The 22,244-nt window shown below is 46.0% G+C and overlaps 4 protein-coding genes across 5 annotated transcripts; 2 read left to right on the top strand and 2 right to left on the bottom strand.

Moving 5' to 3' along the window:
• Positions 1 to 428: 428 nt before the first annotated feature.
• Positions 429 to 3,862, top strand: lrrc3ca (leucine rich repeat containing 3Ca). The gene is made up of 2 exons (XM_049759160.2): positions 429 to 841; positions 2,488 to 3,862. The coding sequence occupies exon 2, from the start codon at positions 2,519 to 2,521 to the stop codon at positions 3,290 to 3,292; it is 774 nt and encodes a 257-aa protein (XP_049615117.1). The 5' UTR covers positions 429 to 841; positions 2,488 to 2,518; the 3' UTR covers positions 3,293 to 3,862.
• Positions 3,863 to 5,033: 1,171 nt separating this feature from the next.
• Positions 5,034 to 7,008, top strand: LOC125991324 (uncharacterized). Its single transcript, XM_049759165.2, has 5 exons — positions 5,034 to 5,197; positions 5,513 to 5,694; positions 6,172 to 6,279; positions 6,375 to 6,515; positions 6,615 to 7,008. The coding sequence occupies exons 1-5, from the start codon at positions 5,182 to 5,184 to the stop codon at positions 6,834 to 6,836; spliced, it is 669 nt and encodes a 222-aa protein (XP_049615122.1). The 5' UTR covers positions 5,034 to 5,181; the 3' UTR covers positions 6,837 to 7,008.
• Positions 7,009 to 7,294: 286 nt separating this feature from the next.
• On the bottom strand, positions 7,295 to 13,245 carry med24 (mediator complex subunit 24). 2 transcript variants are annotated; one of them, XM_049759104.1, is made up of 26 exons: positions 13,132 to 13,245; positions 12,835 to 12,965; positions 12,677 to 12,759; positions 12,568 to 12,606; positions 12,420 to 12,493; positions 12,115 to 12,338; positions 11,915 to 12,026; positions 11,678 to 11,828; positions 11,496 to 11,609; positions 11,369 to 11,422; positions 11,224 to 11,306; positions 11,063 to 11,149; positions 10,808 to 10,919; positions 10,568 to 10,710; positions 10,445 to 10,482; positions 10,294 to 10,376; positions 10,011 to 10,189; positions 9,770 to 9,869; positions 9,368 to 9,543; positions 8,925 to 9,189; positions 8,665 to 8,846; positions 8,501 to 8,594; positions 8,319 to 8,418; positions 7,983 to 8,063; positions 7,749 to 7,897; positions 7,295 to 7,562 (listed from the first exon to the last, which is right to left on the bottom strand). In XM_049759104.1, the coding sequence occupies exons 2-26, from the start codon at positions 12,962 to 12,964 to the stop codon at positions 7,446 to 7,448; spliced, it is 2,970 nt and encodes a 989-aa protein (XP_049615061.1). In that variant the 5' UTR covers position 12,965; positions 13,132 to 13,245; the 3' UTR covers positions 7,295 to 7,445. The 2 variants fall into 2 exon arrangements, with proteins under 2 accessions (XP_049615061.1, XP_049615062.1); XM_049759105.2 differs by having other exon boundaries at positions 10,808 to 10,907.
• Positions 13,246 to 14,762: 1,517 nt separating this feature from the next.
• kcnj12a (potassium inwardly rectifying channel subfamily J member 12a) lies at positions 14,763 to 19,772 on the bottom strand. Its single transcript, XM_049759132.2, has 2 exons — positions 19,451 to 19,772; positions 14,763 to 17,583 (listed from the first exon to the last, which is right to left on the bottom strand). Exon 2 carries the CDS (start codon positions 17,439 to 17,441, stop codon positions 16,131 to 16,133), a length of 1,311 nt encoding a protein of 436 aa, XP_049615089.1. The 5' UTR covers positions 17,442 to 17,583; positions 19,451 to 19,772; the 3' UTR covers positions 14,763 to 16,130.
• Positions 19,773 to 22,244: the final 2,472 nt, after the last annotated feature.

Raw genomic sequence — 22,244 nt, 5'->3', positions numbered from 1 at the left:
AATGCTCGGATTGATCATAAATGCCGGCAATTTATAATTGTACACAAAGTAAAAAGTTAATCATCCATGGTAAGACATTGTGGAAACACGGAGTATCGATTGTAATTCCACCAAGACCTCATGAGTGGCCGCCTGGCAGACTCCTGCAGGGTCAGCACAGCTGTTTTAGTACAATCGATTGTTTTTCCTCATAAAGGATGTGTAGATGTCCCGGAAAATCTTTAGACCTGACCGCAACAAGACCACAATTCAACTTTGTGGTTAAACAAGCCTTTTTGGACACTTCTATTTGGCATCCAGGGCGTGAACAGGAATCTTATAAGGGAAAGGTCTACTTTGAAGGAAAAGAACAATAACATTGGCACATGTCACGTGAGCATAGGCTTAACATTACGCTATTTAGCGCGCGTTAAATAGCGTCGGGTTCCACAAGGGGGCGTGGCCATTGCCGTGCAGCCACCTGCTGCGTGTAATACTGACAGAAAGGCTGAAATACTGACAGAAACTCCAGGAAAGAAACGCCGTGAAAGTGGGGAAAGCCCTCGAGAAGCATTTGGCAGCCAGCATGGAAGCATCATGCTGCGCGCGTGCACGCTGACTCATTTGCATCGCCCGCCTTTCGCACCCATGTTGGTACGGGGCGCCTCCCCGCCGGAGCGCACAGGCACCAGCTAATATGTTGCCTCCTCTGGTTGCGTGGAAACTAAACGGGCGAGCCTTGAACTGCTGTGGAAGCTTCTCCGGCGGAAAGCAACCGACAGCAAGTTTAATCAGCTTAATGGTGTAAGAAAAATCCGAAAATGCGGTGGATCATGACGAGGAGAGGAAGAGCGCCACAAACGTGAGTGTGTTGCACATATATAAATATATATTTTTAAAATCATAGCTGCTTCATGCGTGACCAATTCGTCATGCATTGTATTTTATTTGAAATATCGTTTGGTTCAATTAGTCTATTTCAATTTCCCATTAGTGCTGCATTATGGGTGCAGTGAGTTTGAATGAATTGTGCTCACTTGATGTGGACTGACTGAAGTATGATGAGGGATGAGCAGCATAATCAATCATCCCCATCTATTATTTATCAGACTAGTCCAACACTTGCGTGTGATTGCACGGGACACCGTGGAAAAATTACCATGCATCTTTGTTTCAAATCACTGGAAAATTGAAGCTCCATTGAGGGCTTTGTGAGCGGATGGAGCTGAGAGCTTTAAAATAAGATTACAGCGTGGCTTCATAAAACCTGATGATGTCAAGGCTGCCTCGTGCCCCCCCCCCCTCCTCATTGATAAACAACAGCGCGGTTTATTCATCATTCCCGGCTCCGCTTGGCCGATTTGAAATCGGGAATCGGGCTTTCTTCTTTTTAAGAGGCAACTTTTGGATGCAAATATTTGGTATGCAAATTAAATGACGTCACGGAAGTACGGCGCAATTCATTAAAAACAATATTTGTCCGCTCAATTTGTATTTATCACCTGAAAATCTTCTATCTTCTATCTATGCAAGTGATGTATAGTGACAGGCTGGACAATTCAAAATGTGGCCACTAGAGGGCAGAAAGTACAATTAATATTTAATTATGATGTATCATCAGATAAAAAGGGTGCAGAATTAATCGTGACTAGTTTGCCTTTGTGTTGCTCACGCGGGACACCGTATCGCATCGTCGCCAGCGCACCCGTATCCTCTACCCCACCTAGCTAAACGTTATTTGATACTCGCTGAGCGATCGATTACATTTTTTTAATCTTTCTAAGTGGATTGTGCTCATTGACCGTACATTTTGAAGCAATTAAAGACCCACCGGGTGAGCTGTGGTGTTGCACATTGTGCGGCTGGTCTTAGTTTACCTGCGGCGGGTTGGATGGTTTTCTGTGACGCGGAACTAAAGACCAATCTAAAAAACAAAGAAAAAAAAAAAGACATGTCAAGCATATAACTTCAGATGATTCTGTTTACTGTTTAATGCTAACCATGTGGATATTTGAACACAAATGGTGGAGCAACACGTATAGACAGACAATCTAACAGGCATGTATTCTCTATCGCTCTGCAAGAACTGACATTTCAAGTGCGTTACCAAAATAGAACGAATGTTAAATGGAAAAGAGCGTAGAAAGGACCGTTTGATCCGTCATCTTGCCAGGAAAAGCAATACGGGTACAGATGTTTCGCCGCTGCGACGCATCAATCGAGATGCACGACGTCCCAGCGGAGCTCGTGAACGCCACCTTTGTCGACTCGGATTGACCTAGTTTCGGGAAGCCAAACAGTCTTGGGTTTCAAATGAGATTATTTTCCGTGAAAACAATTAAATAGAACACATCTCTCCACTCCGCGGTACTTTTCAATGAACGACTGGAATGACTCTTTTCTTCTTCTCAACTGACACTTCACAAATCCAGACTACAGTAGCAGTACCAATCACTTCAACTCAGGCGCCACTGCTGACGTGTTGTTTTGTTCGGCGCCCGCCTTTAGGCTCGGCGGCGATTGATGCGACAAGACGCCCATGGCGGCCGACTGCATGGTCATGTGCTTGCTGCTGCACAGCCTGGTACTCATGACCTTCTGCTTCCACCACGCCGCCACCAGCTGCTCCAAACACTGCTACTGCTCCGAGAGCGACGGCGGCGGCAAGACGGTACGCTGCAGCAATCAGCGGCTGACCGAGATCCCGCGGGACATCCCCAACGACACGCGACGAGTCTACTTGGACTTTAACCTCTTGACCTCAATCCCGGCCAACGCCTTCGCCGGGTTGTCCCACCTGGTGGAACTGGACCTCTCGCATAATGACATTAGCCACCTGCAGCCGGGCGCCTTCCGAGGCTTGAGCTCCTCGTTGCAGTTCCTTGACCTTTCCGCTAACAAGTTAGCCCATTTCGACGCTGACTCCTTTGAAGGCCTCCGGGCTCGGGCGAATTTAACCAACAACCCCTGGCATTGCGACTGCAACCTCCAGATGGCCATGCCCCGCGTGGACCTGGAGCCCGTGTCGCTCACCGGTATCGTGTGCCAGACCTCGGACCCGGAGGAAATGAGCGTGCAGGGTCTGGCCTTCCTCCTGGAGCCGGACGTTGACTTGTGTGTGGTGATGAAGAGGACTACAGACGTGGCCATGCTGGTGGTCATGTTTGGCTGGTTCACCATGGTCATCTCTTATCTGGTCTACTACGTCAGGGCCAACCAGGAGGACGCCCGCAGACATTTGGAGTATCTCAAGTCGCTGCCAAGCAGGCAAGCAAAGTCGGAGGAGTCTTCAACCATCAGTACTGTCGTTTAGCCTCTCCATGTTTCCCGACTTTTTCGGCAGATCTATTTTCTAACATGGCGACGATTTGGTGGGCCTGGAATTGCTGTGAACAAAACAGAAAACTCGCACGGACACTGAGGGGAAAATAAAACATCACTTACGCATGATGAGACTTTAATGAGAATTTCATCACTGCTCTGTACTCAAGATTTCAAAAGATGAGCCTCCGGGTAGCACGCACGCCAGTATGCCCATCAAGATGGAGCCGCCTTTACTTTCAAGTTTAATAAGCCGCGCTAGCTGCGCTAATTGTCGCTAATACATTTCTTTGCATGAAAAATCAAGCGGAGGCAAAGCACCCCACATGAATTATTCATCTCTCGGCGACCCTTTAGCACTTTAAGCGCTCGGATGCTTCACGAGGGGGGGGGGCATGTTTTGTTTGGGTCAAACCCTTTTACAACATCCGTATATTGTCATTAAAAAGATGCCTGGAAGTGTTTTGTAGTTGTGTTTGCGAAGGAGTGCATGATTTCAAAACAAACAGGAGAGAAACACTGTACTTGCTTAACATAATAAAAATGCTAATATTGATTGACAGCCGGGCCTTAACTATATTTGCACAAAAGGAGGAATTATGCAGCAATTCTTCATCTTACCTTGTTTTGCCCACATTCCGGAATGGAATTGTTTTCGTACGCTGTCGTCTGCAGCCAGGCTCGTCTGTGCACAGAATACATAATAACTTTTCATCACAATGTCTGGAAGGATGTAACAAAATGTTTGGTTTTACTCTAACAGGGTCAAAGGTGAGCTGGAGCCCAATGAGAGTATTGTCGTAAGACTTGACGTAAATGTCACCGGGTAGAGGTTCATTTAAAATTTGCCCCTTAGGCTCGAGTTGCATGCTAGCTTAGCGCAGCGGCGTGACTGTTACACCTGGGGGGTGATGGCGTGCACACGAGTGGCGGTGATAAGGTGACACGTCAAATAATGGGGGAGCGCCACCCTCTTTGGGGATTGGGTTGCAGGGGGAAATTGCTTCTAGCCACCTTTGTGACATGGAGAGGATTAATTCAGGCATGTATAAATTTACCACCCTGTGTGCAAAGAGGCAGGAAATAATCCAGTTTCACGTCATTGAAACTTAAAACTATGGATTATTCATATTTTACAGTGATGTGAAAAGCTGTCATACATTAAAAACATTTGCATAACAGCTCAGGTTTAGCCTGCAGTATAAATCTCTCCACAAGAGGGCGCACTGGTCAGGTCTATTAGTTTTTTATTTTAATGCAGGCTTTGAGTATCACTTGAGTGGCCCACTACACATCTAGTTATCTAACTACCCCCCAAAATCAGCCCACTACCCCATGACATTCTGTTATTTTATTTTTTTCACCTACAATGAGCTGGGATTGGCTCCAGTACAACCTAATAAATAGAAGGACTAATGGATGAAATTGAACATACTGTTTTAAATCTCAATCTCTATATTGACATTTCACTAAGGAGTAGAAAGGAATGATTTCATATATAAGGAATTAAAGTAAAAAAATGCTGAAAAAATAAATACTCAAGTGATACCTGGAAGGGAAAAAAAACTTAGGTAAAAAGTATTTTGTTATTTCTCACCGCTAAAGTTGGTAATTTGGTGACCACAATGAACAATGACCCTGTGACCCAAATATCAATATTGCTCATCTGTTTCTAAAATTGGCCTTTTCTTACAAATTTAAAAGGAACTCTGCAATCACTGACAATGACACGCTCCTCCGAGGCGAGTATTGGGAAAGCCCAGGAAATCTCCAGTTTGCCACTCATATATATACACGTTACGAATGACATTGAGTGTTCTTAATCAATGAAGTGTGGAGACTTCAGGTCACTTCTCCAAAAACATTCCCCCAGTTGAAGCCATGGACATCCTGATTGGTGAGTAATGACGTCATGTGGCTAAAACGCTGCCATCCCTTTCTGGTCACAAAGTGTTTTAAGATTTTAAATTTTCAGTCATTCGGACTTTTTTTAAAAAAGGGGAATGTTTTATATAGGTGTGCTTTGATTTCATTATTTTTTTTATTTTATTTGACATGCGGTTTCAAATGAGATGTCCCTTACGCGATCTAGGAGTGGGCAGCTACTTTGGCCTGGAGGAAGGCAGAACAGAAAAAGACAGCTCCAGCCTTTCGCTGCACGTCTTTTGACTTCCACCTTGTTAATCTCAACATTTTGGTTATCTTCCTGCAGTTTTCGCTCTCTTCCACATGGCCAGGATTGCCGGCGCCGCGCCTCTACCGGAGGTTTGCGCAGACATGTGCGCACTTGTTGACGGGGCGCAATTCCAAGCGCTTGTCCGGAGGAGCCGGACTTTAACCGAAAAGATCCTGCTTGCCATTCCTGACGCGTACAGATCGAGCATCCACGACGAGGTGAGAAACTCTTCGTCTTTTCCTCGCTGCTATCTTTATTATGAGAATGTTAGCAGGTTGCGGATCTAATTGGATTGTAAACTGTAACGCGACTAGGCATTAATAATCGAGCTCTGTTAAATCGTCGGATTCATCCCTGTCATTTCCCTCAAAAGATAAAATATTGAGTATTTTTTTTAATATTCCTTCTACTCAATTAGACTCCTCACAAGTATTTTTTTTCTCTCTATATTTGAATTTCACGTCTTGAATTGAAGGACTGAAATAACGGAACTTTTTAAAATATGAGGATAAACCCTGTAAAAAAAATTAACTGATGGAGGCAACCGATAGTTTAGAAAATTGTATTCTAAGATATAGTAAATTAATATAACAGAACCTTTTTTCAATGAAACTTCATATCTCAAAAATAAAAATGGCCACTGAATGTGAGTAAAATCTTGTCGTAACATGTCTGTACTTGTTTCCTCACCTCAGACTCTGAAGTTGAATTCTTCCGAAAACGTCAAGCTCGGCACAATGGCGTCCAACATCAATTTCCCAACTGCTCCTGTGATCAAAATTACTTCGGAAAAAGTTCCCTTGGTAGGAGAGCATTTTTTTCCCCTTGGTGTTCTATATCATTGTGCTTATTACAAAAAAGTATTAGAATTAAACATCATTCCATTTGCCTGATTCAGGAGAGCAGTCTGATACTTATGCACGAGGGCCTGCAGCAGCACCAGGCCTTGCTGAGCTCCATCTCACCTCAGCTAGAAAACAAGCAGAGAGCGACCGACCTCATGAATACAGTCCGAGATCTCGCCGTTCAAATTAGCAAGGTAAAACATTCACATGGAGGCCTCACGTTGAGATCCAGCCATTGACAAATTTTCAGTTTGCCATCTTTGATGATGTCTTCCCAACGTGTCTCGCTGCAGATGTTGCAAGCTCTCCAGACAGATTACGTCCTGCAGACAACCCCGAGCCCCGTGACCTTGCGCCTGCACGGTGACTTTGAGGTGCAGGTGGCCGCCCACCTGACGTTGGTGCAGCTCCAGTCGCTGGGCCAGGATGTCCATCGCTTCCTCAGGGGTCTGGACAACAGCCAGCCGAGCCAGCAGGAGGAAACGGACAGCGATCTGCTGACAAATCTGAAATAATCTTTATTATTATTTTTCTAAGTATTTATTAAAGTGTTGAGGCATTTATTTTTTTATTTGCTAAAACAATTCAATATATTATTTATCTATTATTTATACATTATTTATGGAATATTTTTGTATGAATGCTTATAATATTTATAACCTGTCCTTCAATAAATCCTTTTCTTAATTTCTGCCTCTTGACTCTGTTGTTTTGAAAAGGGATGTTGGACAACAAGATAGTAAATTGAGTGAATCAGCGGGAGCAACGGGGAAGGATGTTCGTGCCTTACGGCTCTTGCGGCTTTCCGACAGGAAGTGTTGTAAGCGTTTGGATGACTGGTGTTGACCGCGAGCGTCACTCGAGGGGATGATGAAAAGGCTCCCTCAGAGTCATGTGATGACTCCGCTAAACATGTGACCCTGCACCTGACTGCGGGATGATGTAAACGTTAAATAACGGACAGGAAAGAGAGGAGGATCTATTTTTTTTTTTATGTCTTGACAAGTTAGTAGCAAACATTTCGAAACACAAAAATGGGCGAAATTGTAAATACTTGATTAGTCGGCCTGCTTTTGAGTACAACTTCAGGATGACGCTAAAATGGTAGTTTTGTCGTTTTACTGTCACAAGGCAGCGATGGCTTTGGCCGCCACTCTCCTCCCTAGCGGCAGACTCAAGTCGGTGACGGCCAGGACCACTTTGGGTTTGGCCAGAGCGGGAAGCTTCACAAGTTCAGAGACCTGTAGGAACAGAAAAATAGGGGGAGGGGGTGAGAGAGAGAGAAATGAACTCATGCAACAAACCACAAAGGAATTCCGAACATCTGTCGAGTCAACCTCATTTTTCAAGAATAAGCTATTTTCCAGTAAGGTTTGTTCCCGCCCTGCAACTCCCTCCCCGTCCACTACTTGTCTGACCTGACTCACCATTGTAAAGGGCATGAACTGCAGGATGCTTCCCCGATTTCCCTGCTCCAGACACTCCACGCATTCCTCCATGAAACTATGCACGAACTGGGTGTGAGGCCCGGCCATTTTGGAGCCCAGGATGGAGGAAATGAGGAGGAAAAGGTTGGCTGAGGAAAGGGAAACGGAGCTCATAAATTCTCATAAAGTTACATAATTGTCTGCGTTTATATTTTTGACATGAGATCTTCTCACCCAGCACGCGATTGAGCGGCTCTCTCATGTTGACAGTGTGGAGCTGGGAGGCGGAGAGGGAGCTGCTCATAGATCGATCTCCTGTGCACAAAATACATCCAAAAAGGAAACCTTGAGACCAGGAAGTACCAGCGTGTTGCGGCTGTCACAATGTCATCGTTACACAAGACGTCCGCTGTAGACTGAAATTCCTAAAATAACCTCATGAGACACGTTTCGGTTTCTCATTGAGAAAATTTCACTACGAGTGACTCGGTTTGGGATAGTTTTTATTTCGCGTGAATTACTCTAATTCCACGAAATGGAAAGAACTAGACAAAATGGCTGGCTACTAACCTGGACTGGAAAGTGCGACAGGCTCATCCTCATTGGAGCTGAGAAGACGCATGAGCTTGGAGGGTTGCGTGTCGTCCAAAGGAAAGAGGTTGCTGTAATCCTGCAAACCCCCAAAATCCCCGTAATTGACACACAACATACGTGACGGTAACAAGGCGTGACTCATCCACTCCCCGCTTCACCTCGATATCTTCTCGCTGTCTTCTACGTTGATGAGCCGAGGAGGAACCTTTATGGTTGGACGAGTAGGAGCTGAGCGCGCACCACACGGACAACCTGAGGAAGCATCGGGACTGAGCTTCAAAACCAAAAAAAAAAAAAGAAAAACGACAAATGGTTGTCTTACTTGGCCAGAGCTTTGCCAGGCGGGTCCACCAGGCTGTGCCAGTGGGCAGAGTCGGTGAGCAGGTTGGGCACGATGGTGCCCAGCAAGGTCAGGGTGATTTGCTGACTGTCCAGACAGAAGATGCTGTAAAGCAACTCCACCACTCGATGGGCCCACTCCTGGCGGGTTTCCTTGAGCAGCTCCTAAAATTAGATGACACATATCAATATGACCGCTGGCTATTTTTAGGCATGGTGAAAGTTCTGGATTGGCTCACCTACCTTGACCAAATTATTGGTGAACCAAAAGACACCGCCCATGTTGAGCAGACTCTGGAACAGGTGCAGCGCTCGACTGTCCACCCAGCCTTTGCGCAGCACCGCCTGGAACTGCTTGGTGAGGGCGGCCCGGATGGGCTCCTTGGCCGGCAGCAGGTTGCGGTAGGGTATGGGCTCCTGGCCCTCCATGGGGGGCCGCAGCATGGCCGCCGTTTGCTGGAAGACGTCGGCACACATGTGCTCCATGATGGAGCTCATTATTATCACGCTGGGGGGAGCACAACAGGAGAAGGTCAAGAACATTTTCATTCTTTACCTTTTTTGTTGATATTTTATTTGGGTATTTTTGCTGGAACACATTAATGGCCCTTCCATTCATTTCAATTGCGAAATATGATTTGATTAAGACTTGTGTTTTTAATACTGATGGAGGAATGTGTTTCTACCGTTCGCTGTAAAACTGCAACGTGTTCTCGCCATAGAGCGGAGTGACGAGCTGCCGTATCATGGTCTGAGGCTTTTCTCTTTCGTCCCGCCCCAGCATCCTGACGTGGGCCACCAGCCACGCCACGGCGCAGATCGCCATGCTGCAAACTTTGCCCTTAATGTTGTCAGTGATCTTCTGCAATCAAAGGAGGTAGTGGTGTCAAAAAGAGGAAGGTGCAAGTGAATGGAAGAGAGTGCGCATCCGCTCTGAGTCATAGCAAAACTTCAATGGAAGAAGGAAACGGAGACACTAATTAGACAACCCTGGGTGATGTCACGCTTACCACACAGTCACTACTCACTTTCCGAAGAACATCGTGCTTACTTGTGTGACCTGCTGAAGAGAAAAAGTCGGGACAAACCTGCACGGCCTCCACCGACAGCACGCCGTTCTCCCAGGCGTTCAAAACTTCCAAAATGGCCGCCGGGGTGCTGAGGCAGATTTCGTGCCATTTGACTTGACTGTAGGCAGAGAAATTTAGAGGGTGAGCCATGTGAAATAAAAAAAGTACAACGTTTCCTCAGCAACCGTGCGCCCGGGTTAAAAAAGGGACTTTGCTGTTATGCAATCTATCTAACCCGGAAATTAGTTTTGCAACCCACACAAGCTTCATCTCAGAGGAGTTGTTGAGCAGGGTCACCAGACTCTCTACTTTGCCCGGCTCGGGCCTGAAGCACGGGTGGTCCGGGTTCAGAATCTTCCCTTCTTCGGGCATACACGTTTGCAGCCATGTTTCAAAAAAGGGTGTCTCCCCTGAGGGACTGGGGTCGGACAGGACCACCTGTTGGAAGGAGACGACGCAAAAGCAGATCTAGCTTTGCGAAATAAAACGCCTGTGGCGCCATCTTGTGGCTGTGCACTGAAAACATATGTACAAGTGCTGACCTCAGAGCCGTACGTCTGCACCACGTGGCAAAGCATCAGGAAGGAGATGTCGAAGAGCAGGGCCCGAACGGATGCCGACTTGGCTGCGGAAGGATAGGAAAAGGTTTTTAGGACCCAACGCATAAAAAAAGTTAATCGTAATTGTACTCACATCCTTCGCCACTGATGTGCTTGGGAAACTCATTCAGCCTGTCAACAAAAACACCGTCACTTTTGTGCACAATTTACAAGCAACAAGATGTACCTAATCAAGTGACCGGCGCGTGTTACTCACTTGATAAATTTCCGTGCGAAGGACTTGAGTTTCCCCGTGGCTGCTGCGGCGGCCAGGAGAAGATCCAAGCTCTTGCCCGACAACATGTGGCCGAGGACACCCAGAAGGCCCTCGGGAGATTTGGAGTGGTCGGCGTCCACCGTCTAATGGGCCAAACGGAAATAACACAAAATATAAACGCTAATTATGTGCACTATGTACACTATTCATAATAAAAAAAAATTGAAAAACCCGCTTTACCTTGAGAATATTTGTCACGGTGGGCTCAGCTCGGAGGATGAGGCCCGGGTTGGGTTGGATGTTTGCATTCTCTGCCGTTTTCAGTTTTGGGCAGAACTTCCTGTCCTCGGTCCTGAATCAAAGTTGCAGAGGAGTGGGGGCGGCGGATTGGGCGACAGGTTCGAGGTAGGAAAGGAAAACAAGAGGGAGGGGGGGTGATAGCACATTAATACTTTGCAATATAAAGATCAAGGTTAGGACAAGAGGACAGTGTACCGTTTGGCTGTGAGAACTTCCGTGTTGGCGTCGGACAGGAGGCCGAGCTTGTTGCACTCCTGGAGCAACATGCCCAAGCAGTCGCAGCTAAGAGGAAAATGATTTGGTGTTTAGGATCACAACTTCTTTCCATCGTCGGGACGGGAAGGTGGCACACTCACTTGCATCGTTGATCCGCTTTGTCCAACAGTGGCGTCAGTTTGAGTAGGTACTGAAAGGCCACGTTCACATCCTCCGTAAAGTCCTGCGAAAATAAATGTCAGATCTTACAGCTTCTAAAAAGGAGAGCGTCCAAAGAGCGTTCACCTGTCCTTTGTCACCCTGGGGGTATTTCTTCAGCCGAAGCAGAACTTGTGGAATCTAGAGATGGAGAAAGAAGAGACTGATTTATTTAGAGGACCTCATCTTGCCATCAAATGAGTCAAGCGTTCACCTTGAGGAAGGTGAAAGCGGTCCATTTGAGCTCCTCGGTGCCCTCTGGTGACTCGATAAGTCCGGTGAAACAAGCCTTCCAGATCTCCAACACAAAGAACGGACTTGGGATTTTCTGCCGAGGACAGATTTGATCAAAGTTGTTATGAAATAGTTTTTTTTTCAGCTGAAAAATGTTCTTACCTGCATTCTCTTGATCATCATCAATTGCTCAACCATGGGCTGCGTCTCCCCCGTTAAATTCATGGTCCCTTCCAGCATGATGAAGGCGTGGATGGATGGGAAGGAGGCGTGGAGCAGCGGGTCGCACTGCACGGACAGCATTTGCGGGATGCTGAAGATAAAGTCGTCCGTCAAGAGAAGCTCGAAGAGCTTTGTGTTGACATTTACAAAGGAAGGAAAAAAGGAAGCGAGGCGTACCCTTTCACCAACGACAAGCTTTCCTCCAATTGCGTCCTCAGCGTTGGGTTCGATATACAGCTGAGCCCGTCGCTCACTTTAAGAATGGCTTGCTCGACATTACTCCAGGAACCTCGCCAAGAAATCAGAACAGCAAAACATCAGCATCACATGAGCAGCAAGGTGACAAATTGGTTAAGAGTCTCCCGAAATTGGGACACCTTGGTCTTCCAGACGGGCGATGTGCACCAGGGCTCGGTTCTTGGTGCTGCTCATGAGTTTGTGTAGCCTCTCACGGCACTCGGACAGACAGCCCTCGGGGGCGCTCAACGGACCCGGCTCCCTCAGCTTCTCGCAATAGTAGGCGCAGCCCTGCAGCAGCCACACGGCCACCCCGAGGAGGGCGCGACACAGCCCGATGCATTCCTCCGCTTTCCCGTGACAGCTTCAGAGTCCCACACGACGTAGAAAGGGGAACCGAGTGAACGTCAATTTTTCTTTTTCTTTTCAGATCACAGTGACTCACGTGAGGCGATTGCAGAACATGTCCATGATCTCCAGGAGAGACTTGACGCACAGATCCCGAGAAAAATCATCAAACTATGACAAGAGAGACACATTTAACAATGATTTTTTTTTTAAACGAACTTGATAATGGCTCTTGTGGTTCTTACCTTGCTAATGGCCATGAGCACACTTGAATAAGACACCATCTAAAGACAGAGAGAAGACAATCAGAAGATTGCAAATTTACAATATCTTTTTCAAGAGTTTATCAGCTACCTGTGAACTTATGGCGTATTTGAGGTAGGACAAAATAAGTGGGTTAGGAGATGGACCAATCAACGCCTGCTCCATTAATGTCTCTAGAAGATACACAAAGAAGAATACAATGCTCACAATGTTTAATGGCAGTCGTAAATAGCAATGATTGTTCCAACCTGCGAGGTTGAGATACTCCCATGTTGCTCCTTTTGGAAAGTTCTTCTTGATATTTATAGCCCATTGGTAGTCACTCCAGCGTTCCTTCCAAGCCTGTAAGATGGCTTGCTTCAGGTTGACCACCTTCATTCTGGCGAGGAGAAAAAAGCTAAAACAAGTTGGAGACAACAACCACAATAATAGAGCTTGTGTCTGAATGGACGCTTGCGCATCCCTCGCTGCATTCATTAACTTCTTGAGGTATAATAACGTGATAAATATAATGCGAGATTACTCATTCGAAATGTGTTCCTTACCTTGAGTGATATGTTTTCAAATTCGTAACATTTATCTGTTTTTAACTCTCGGCGTCAATAATACTCAAAAATAGAGCGCGATCGACGCCATTTTGCTTTTAGTAATGCAAGCGCTCATTGGTCGAAGAGGATAACAATATCCTCTACGCTGATTGGCTAAATTGAAGATAATAGTAACAAAACAGTTCATACATTTGACCGCTGAGTGTCGCCCTTTACCACGAAATTGGGAAATTTGGCAAAAACATGGGTAACAATAAAGCATTGAGGAAACGCAGTCATATTTCGATTTTTTTTTTTTTTTTACTCAAAGAAGCTTCTTATGCAATTACAGGATTGATGTCAGTTGTGTCTACTTCTACAAGTAGTATTTGAAAAAGTTGTTTTGGAAGAAACAGTCACCTTCTCTTCTCATCATTGTTTTGTACCCTATTCAAACCAGAGACACTTTTTGAAGAACTTGGATATCCCATGGAGGCAACAAAGGCGTCTATTCTGCCTGACACTGGAGACGTCCTGCTGGCAGGAGATGGACCCCTGTGTCCTGGCACGGTGAAGGCAGGTAGGCCATGGCAAGCTGATGCACTGTTTAGAGATGTCTTATCTCTTTTCCTTCCACTGGGAGATGAAATTGAGAGGGGTGTTGACAGAAGAACCTGTTGTGCCATCTCCGTGTCCATTCTCACGCTTTGGACTGATGCACTTTTGTTGATTGAAGCTTGCGTCAGCACAAATACAGTAATTGTTATGATATGAATTAAAATAGATTCTTTATTGCTTTGACTATATGAAGGAGGGGGGGAGAAAATCTTATGGCCAATATGTGCTGCAGCAGCAATCTGTAATTCTAAAAGCTTCACATTTTGTATTTGCTTGCACATTTTAGTGGTGTTTTGAGTCCTACAGTATAAGATGCACTGCTACCTTTAAAGCAAGCACACATTCAGAAACTCTGAAGAAGAAACTCAATTGTTAGAATCCATCTTTTATATTTGGCCCAGATGAGGATCATCTTTATGGAAGGTAATCCAAACAAGTGGCCTTAATTTGTATTTTTTTCCACAATTGACTTTCATAACATCTGTGAAAAAGCCATCCATATCCATCTGTATCTCAATTTCTGGGTAGTTTATCTCAACATGCCCTTGATTGTCCGGAACCTCTCTGTGTGTGGAATTATTGTGGACGCTACACCGCTTTCATATCACACAGCGGCTATTAAAAGTCATCTCGTTTTCCTCAACAGTGATCTGAGAATCTATCATTAACACCATTAATCCGGACAGAAGCTTCATTCGTCGTTTTCCTGAAGTGTTACATAATGAAACTTAGTAGAGGGCTTTAACGTGGCCTCTGCAAAAAAAAAAAAAAAAAATGGATACGACGACCCATTGATCTGTCGAATCCTCTTGTTGAGTTCAGCTTTGCCTAGCGGGGTTGCTTGTGTGTCATCGTGATTAATTGATGAGCCTTCTTGAATAATTGGCCTGAGACCATGGAATCATTTGGCTGTGTTGACATCAATCTTAAAGCACCCTTCATGGTGATGTATCACCTTAGCAACCACGTTGGCCGTTGAATTAGTTGCAAAAGAATAAACACGCAAACAGCAAACACATTTTTTTCCCCCACTTTATTTTATTGGATTTATGTGACTGAATGAAAATCAAAAGCCCGGTATGCAATTTACTGGGCATAGGAAGACTTCTACAGAGGTCAAAGTTATTTTCCAATCATCCCTTTAAGAGAAATATATCATTTGAAAATGTGTGAAATTTAAATTCAACTATCAAAGAAAAATGATAAAATACATCAAATCCACATTTCGGCCATTCTTTGTTGATAAGGTGTCGAGACAAAGCATTTAAATCCTTCCCAGAAGGCAATGTGTGCTTATTCTCAGAAAAAAATGGTGTCATAATTTTACATTTTACAAAGAAAATCATCACTTGATCAATGGAAGGGCTGACAAGAAATAAAAACATTCTAAACCGACGCGACCAATTTTTCAAGGTCCTTTCCTGAGCTTTCAGTTCCTTAGATATATCAAATATATTCTTATAAAAAGACTTTTCATATTATTGCCCGACACTCAAAAGTACTTTCTAATCTAATGTCAGATATATTTTCTTTTCTTTGCATTGTGTTCGAGCATTATTTCGCTGTTGGAAGTACGTATGTCAAAGAAAAGGAATGTACAGTAATCTAGTCTTGTACTGCCCTCTTGTGGCCTAAATTGGACACTACAACATTTTTATTTATCGTGAAAACATAGCAGCATACTGGCTCTGGAAACTGTGCACTATTTTTTTTTAAAAAGCCGCGAGGAAACAAAATCAAAGGTGTGCTTCTGTGTTTATTGCTTCTACCCAAGATTTAGTCCAATAAAATTCAATATTTTTTAATATAATCAATTATTTAATAGGGTTTTATTTTTCCTCCTGCTGTTATGAATAATATGCATAGATTAATTTTTGAGGAGGAAATACATCATGAAAAAAAGTAGGTGGTGGGGTTGTTATAGTTAAGGTTGTTTTGAAACTTCTAGAATCAAATAAAAAATAGGAAATAAGGGGAAAAGTCTGAAAGTGAAAAATGACATATTAAGGTGCTTATTTTGAAATGTCGCCTTCTTCAAATCACAGCTGCATCTTCAATTTGATAAATGATGCAAGCAATACGAATAGAAGCAAAAAAGTTGATGGAATGTATTCTACTTTCCTAACTTTGAGACAGCACACAAACTAGACCATAACTAAGAAATGTATTTACACCTTCAATCCAACAATTGGTTATATAGCTCATTAGTTTTGTTTACACACTCAAAGTGACCGCGTGAAAAAAAAAAAAAAAAAGATTCAAGTTTCCACAAAGGAAGAAGACGTTTCCATGATTGTGCTCATTCCTCGCCGCCATTTCTTAAGCTGCATACTTTTTATAATACGTCCATTTTTCTCTTTCAAGAGTTTCCTATGGCACGTTGCATCGTTCCGCATCGGTTATATTTCCGATTCTCTCCGATAAGACCTTTGATCCAGAGTCCTGGCGGCTTGTAAGCGTTCGAACTCGTGCCGGCTGTTCCGGTCCGGACTGAGGTTTGCCAGGGCCATATTGCCGCCGCCGAGATCCTCCTCCTCCTCTTCCTCCTCTTCCCGGTTGAGAAAAGCCAGCTCGTTTTCATAGCAGAAGGAGTTGGAAGTGGGAACGAGAAATTTGCTCTCCAACATTTCCTTGGCACTGCATCGGGGGGTGGACGGCACCTCGTAGGTTTTGTGGAAGTGAGCGTAATCCACCTTGTAGAGGTTCTTCTCTTCAAACAAGACGGGCTCAAACCTGTGTCCCCAAAGGATCTCGGAGGCTACGTAGGAACTGCGCGCTTGAGCGGTCATGGCCGTGGCTTCCACCATGCCCTCCAAGATCACCACAACCTCAAAGTCAGACGTCTCCAGGTCTTGTTTGCTGATCCCAAAAAGGGGGCTGGTCTCGTCGATCTCGTGGAGGATGGTGATGGGGGAAACCAAGAAGATCCTGTCCAGGCCTTTGTCGAAGCCCACGTCGATGTCGATCTGGTCCAGGGGGATGTATTCTCCTTCGTCGGTGATGCGAGGCTTGATGAGCTGCGCCCTGACGTGGGCCTCCACAATGTGGCTCTTGCGGAGGTTCCCCACCCGCCACATGAGACACAGTTTTCCATCCCGCATGGCAATGACGGCGTTGTGGCTGAACAAGAGCGTCTGCGCTCGCTTCTTGGGCCTGGCCATCTTGGCCATGATGGCGCCGATCATGAAGCAGTCGATGATGCAACCCACTATGGACTGGAACACCACCATGAAGACGGCCACCGGGCATTCCTCGGTGACGCAGCGGTAGCCGTAGCCGATAGTGGACTGCGTTTCGATGGAGAAGAGGAAGGCGGCCACGAATCCGTTGACTTGCAGGACGCACGGGGTGAAGTTGTCGTCTCCAGCTGGGTTATCCAGATCCCCGTGGAGCAAAGCGATAACCCAGAAGGCCAAGCCGAAAGCAAGCCAAGATAAGACAAAGACCAGCGTGAAGACCACCAGCATCCACCGCCAGCGAATGTCCACGCAGGTGGTGAAGATGTCCGCCAGGTAGCGCTGCGACTTTTCGTCCATGTTGGCAAACTGCACATTGCACTGGCCGTTTTTTTTAACGAAGCGGCTGCGGCATTTGCGGCGCGTGTGGATCTTGCCGTTGCCAAAACCGTTCATGCCGTGCATGGTCGTGAGACGGAGGCCCTCCTCCTCCGAGGACACGATGCTGTAGCGGTTGATCCTGCCCACGCTCATACTCCCGCCACGTCCGGCTGCGGGATGGGGGCAAACCGGCCGGCCATGGAGTCCTCGAGACCCCTCGCCGCTCGATCACTCGGAACGTCGCATTTTACTCGGGCGGGAAGCTGGGAGGGATGCTTGTGGTGGAATCCGGTCCCTAGAAGGAAACATTGTTTCATCATTTGTTTTACCCCAATTTTTTTTTTTTTTTTACGGTGCATCAGCTGCATTCTGTGCAGATGTGACAAATCCCAATTTTTTTTTTTTGCCGTCCCCAATTGCTTATTGTCCTTTGCAGCCGATCCAACTGTGCACACTTACGTTAACTCCCAACGGGCCGCTATGTGTGCCACTTATTCCGTGGACACGCAGTAGCAGATGCCGCATGCTGGGATGGAGGGAGGGGGCGGGGCTGAGGGGGGACTCTACTTGACCCCATTGTGTACAACTTGGCGTATTTATCATTTTGGAAGGATGCGTAACATTTATATCAGCCTCCCGTTGCATTTCTTCATGACCTGAATGATTATATTCAAAGTGTTGGAATGATGTCATGCTGGATTTTCAACCTCAGGTCAAGGGGCTTCTACCCACGAGAGACCAAAATCCGCCCCCCCATGGGTACAAACAGATTTTACCGCCTGTGTCTCCCTGATTTGGGCCCTGAAGGGATCACTCATGTGCACTCCCAAATCCCACATGCCCGGTGGGCCAAAATTGCCCAAATCCGGATCTCCGCTTTCCCAAAGGGGGGGGCTTCTACTCGGATCAGGTCCGGTTGTGCCCCCCAGATGAAGATGCTGGATGACGACTGGACTTGGCCTTGTCAATGAGTGACCTGAGCAGCCCTCCCCACTCTGTCGCAGTGTCGGGTGTCCACTCTATTGCCTGAATGAAAGTAAAACCCCTCTGGGAGTCTTTGGGATCATTAGATAATTACTTGTGTCATCTCGACTGATCACCTGCACCCCTGCATCTTGGTATGCTCTTTAAAATCCAATTCAGTGTTTCTCAACCTGAGCTGGACTGTAAAAATAAATTATTGTCGAGTCTTCCTAGCCTGTTCTCGGGGGGCTTTGAGAGCAGCTTCCGCGAGGAGAGCCGAAACCGCTGATTAGGATGAACAGAACGCATAATTGGCTGAGCACAACAATGGCGGCGATCGGGAGGATAATGAAGTGGAGAGGGAGAGGGCACTTCAACGAGCGAGGAAACTGAGATGAGCTGCTACCACGAGGTTATTGTTGAAGGAAGAGCCCCAGGCGGGCTCGGGTCAGGTGGATTTTTAGGGTCTTCTCAAGTGACCCGCAGGTATTTTTCGATTATAAGCCACAGCGTTTGAACATGTCGTCACATATATGTGGCTCATTGAATCGTTTTTGAGATTCAGTCTGACTCCGCCCCTCCACGGGGTCTCGTCGCAGGTGGCCCCCTAAGAGAGGTTCTGGTGAGAAGTGCTTATTCAAGAACTGAGTCACCTCGTGTCATTGCAGCAGCTGTTGAATTGTATGTTGTCGGGTATGAGGGATTTTTTTTTTTTTTGCAAGATGCACCTGTCGCCGGTCTGCCGATTCAACACCTGACTCTCCTTTCGATGATCATTCCTGAGCTCTTTATTTAATTTTATTTATTTTTTATTCTAAAGGTCTTTATTTATGGGATGACGCAAGACCCCCTCATCATTTGAAATAATATTTTTTACCGACTATACTCGTTTAAATAAAATTGGATCCTTTATTTTTTTTTTTAATGTCAACCCACCTCGGCCACTAAAAGTGGGCAGAGATGAAAAGCAGGATGAGGTCATGAGGCTATCAGGCCGCGCTGCATTCGGCTCTTCATTTGCTTTGTTTATGCCATTCGAGAAAAATATGAAAAAAAAAACACTCAGCTCTCAGGTGTTACACAAGTTTGTTGCATTGAATCACTCGAAATGGTCCACTTGGGAGATGAGTGCCTAAAATGCTGGATGAATTATTTGCTGCATGGAAACTGATTGAACAGGCTTCATTTTCATTTCTTACCTTTCTTTTTACCAGTCGTCCGCCAGGCCGCATGTAGAATGAAAAGAAAGCATCTTTTTTATTTTAGTCCACTTCCCGAATCAAGCGCTCCATCATCCTGAGCATCAGTAGGCTTGGGCTCTCTTTCCGGTTCTTCATCCTTGGTCGGAAAAAAGGCGGAGGATCGGATCGGGAAAATCCACGAAAGAAAACGAGTTGCATAAAAAAAAAAAGATGACTTTTATATCCGTTCAATCCTTCACGTGTTAACTTCTGTGATGCCGAGTCTGAGAGTTCCCGACCGCTTATGAAGTGAACATCTCTCTCTATCAATCTTTGCGATCTGATCTCGTTGGACTGCCTCCCTCTCTCTCCTTTCTCTCCCCCTCCCTCGCGCCTTCCCCAAGTGTCACAGGAGCTGCCATTTGCAGCCTACCTCTCTCTTCTCCTTCTCTCTATCTCTACCCTCCGCCCCTCCCTCCATCATGGCACCACCAGTTGACATCAACTTGAAGCATCCCTCAGAAAACGGAGGCTGACAATCCCTCCGTTGTGTCCGACCACACGTGAATCTCAAAGTAAATAGAAGCCTGTCCATTTTTTTTTTTTCCTTAAACAAAGACTTCCCACATAAAATTAAGACGACAGATTTTCCTAAGCCCATCTGCTCTCGTTATCTCGCCTTTCTTGAGAAGAGCTTATTCGCCACCTTTTCGTTTCAGGTCACCATTTGTAATATTTCGAGACCCAAAAAAAAAAAATCCCCTATTCCCTCGTGTATGGCACACCCCACCAAAGTGTGACATCCTTGGAGCTTCAGAGGGCAAGTCATCAGTCAAATAGTGAGTGTGACAATGAGTGTGAGCTTTCTAAATCCAGCCATGGTGGCTCAGCCTCAGTTTTATCACTAATGATTCATCAGTGTACCCCCCCCCCCCTCAGCCCCCCCCTTCTTCTCTCCACCACTGATTTTACCAATGTGTGATCATCACCCGCCCATTGTGTTTCGAGCTGAGGACATCAACTAATGGGAGCTCAAAGCGACCCTTGAAAGCTTTGTGTCGCCAACAGGTATTGTCAGGCGGGCCGGAATGAGGAGAACGAAAGATCACAAGGTCCTCACATCCCCCTAGTCCGGACCTGCTTATGTAAGCTAGCGTCTCAATGAGAAGGTTTTGCCTCCCACGGAGGTGGCTAAGTGGGAATCACTGTCGCTGCCATGGCTACAGGTATAACACATTCGGACTATTTTCAGACCAATGGCGAAAGAGGAGGGGCTACCGGTCACCGACATTTTTATATTTGAAGGTGACGGCAGCTGGAGAGCGCCTCGTTGTCTCGGTATGCAAAAGGGTGTTGTTTTATTGCCTTTTTTTTTTTTTTTTTTTGCACGACATCTTGTCAGCAGGGATTAGGAATGTGATATGGTTGCGCTCACACTGGCGGAGAAACTTGTGAAGCGGGCCTCTTGTTCTTGATGTAGATGAAATCTTCCACCCGATCCGGAGATGGATACTTTCTGTCCGTGTGGGCGTTGAAACTTTTCATGGCCGAACGTGTGCACGAGCGACTATTTGTAGCAGGTTTCCACTCCCGGGGTGCCCGTCTTCCATCTGTCCGTCCCGCTCGGCTCGGCACAGCAAAGCGCTAATTTTATCCGAAATTTCCCGGCAGCGGACCTTTTATTACCCCCGACGGCAGCGCTCATTATTTATATATATATATGAATATAATTTTTTTCCATTCCGACAGTAACACGCATTCATTTGTCAGATTGGGGAACAACAGGCCCTCACATGTAAGCGTCACGCAGTGCCGACCGCTGAATCGAAAAAAAACATTGGAGCGTGTCTCTGGTATGTTGAGATGCTTACGAAAATAATCATAACAATAACGACATGAATTAACTAGTGGCGCATATGGCGCTTTTTCTCCAAGCATATGGTCGAATGCCACTTTCTCCTTCAGCTCCAGGCTTTTTTGGAGGCAGGAGTTAAGAAGCCATTCATAAGACGACGGAAAAACAAAATGGCCGATAATGGATGGGGATGATGTGTTTACGTTGTTTAGTAGTGACCCTGTAAGATTTCTCGAAGCTTTATTTTTTTTTTCCTCTTTAACAGCTCTTGCTGTGGGCGTGTGGACAAAGAAGTGAGAAGTAGTTGTGCGAAACGTCGTTTTCATCGTGGGAACGCCGACCGCTCGTAGCAGCCGACTAAACACTTGTCATGTTTATATCGTCTCCTGTTGCCCGACTTCATCTCATCTGCAGTCTCAACATTATCCACCAGGGGAGACGAACGCTTTCATTAGGCCAAAGAGCCTCCTCGTTGAGCGCTCGCGTCAGCGCCGACCTCACAAATTGACAGCGTCCCCGCCCCAGTCCGTCTTCTCCGTTACACTAAATGTTATTAACGTGACAATACGCTCGTCAGTAAGCGGAGGACTTGAGAACACCCTCGGAGGTTTTGTCCTCACCTGTAACTCCATCTGCCCCTCTTTCATTGGACACTGGAGAATTTGATGTCAGTTTTGCCACGTCAGCGGTTTCTCCATTGTGCAAGTGGACTTAATGAAGAAGCCGGCGAGCATTTTAGCTAATCGGGATTGATAATTTGAGCTGGGATGAGTTTGGAGCAGTCATGGCGGTTGAGGCCTCCGAGGAACTTTTGCCCCCCCAACTGAGACAATCGACCAATTTCACTTAACTGTGTCAGACGAATGTCGTTTCTAACCCGCTTTGCTTCTTTGTTTTTGTGCAAAACGAAGGCGTCACTTTTGCGTTTGCTCAAGCGTCCTCCCCGAGGACGGACAA

Source organism: Syngnathus scovelli, chromosome 21 (assembly GCF_024217435.2).
Source record: "Syngnathus scovelli strain Florida chromosome 21, RoL_Ssco_1.2, whole genome shotgun sequence".
Taxonomy (NCBI): Eukaryota; Metazoa; Chordata; class Actinopteri; order Syngnathiformes; family Syngnathidae; genus Syngnathus; species Syngnathus scovelli.
The sequence above is the reverse complement of the archived record's forward strand: the minus strand, read 5'-3'. Positions and strand labels throughout refer to the sequence as shown.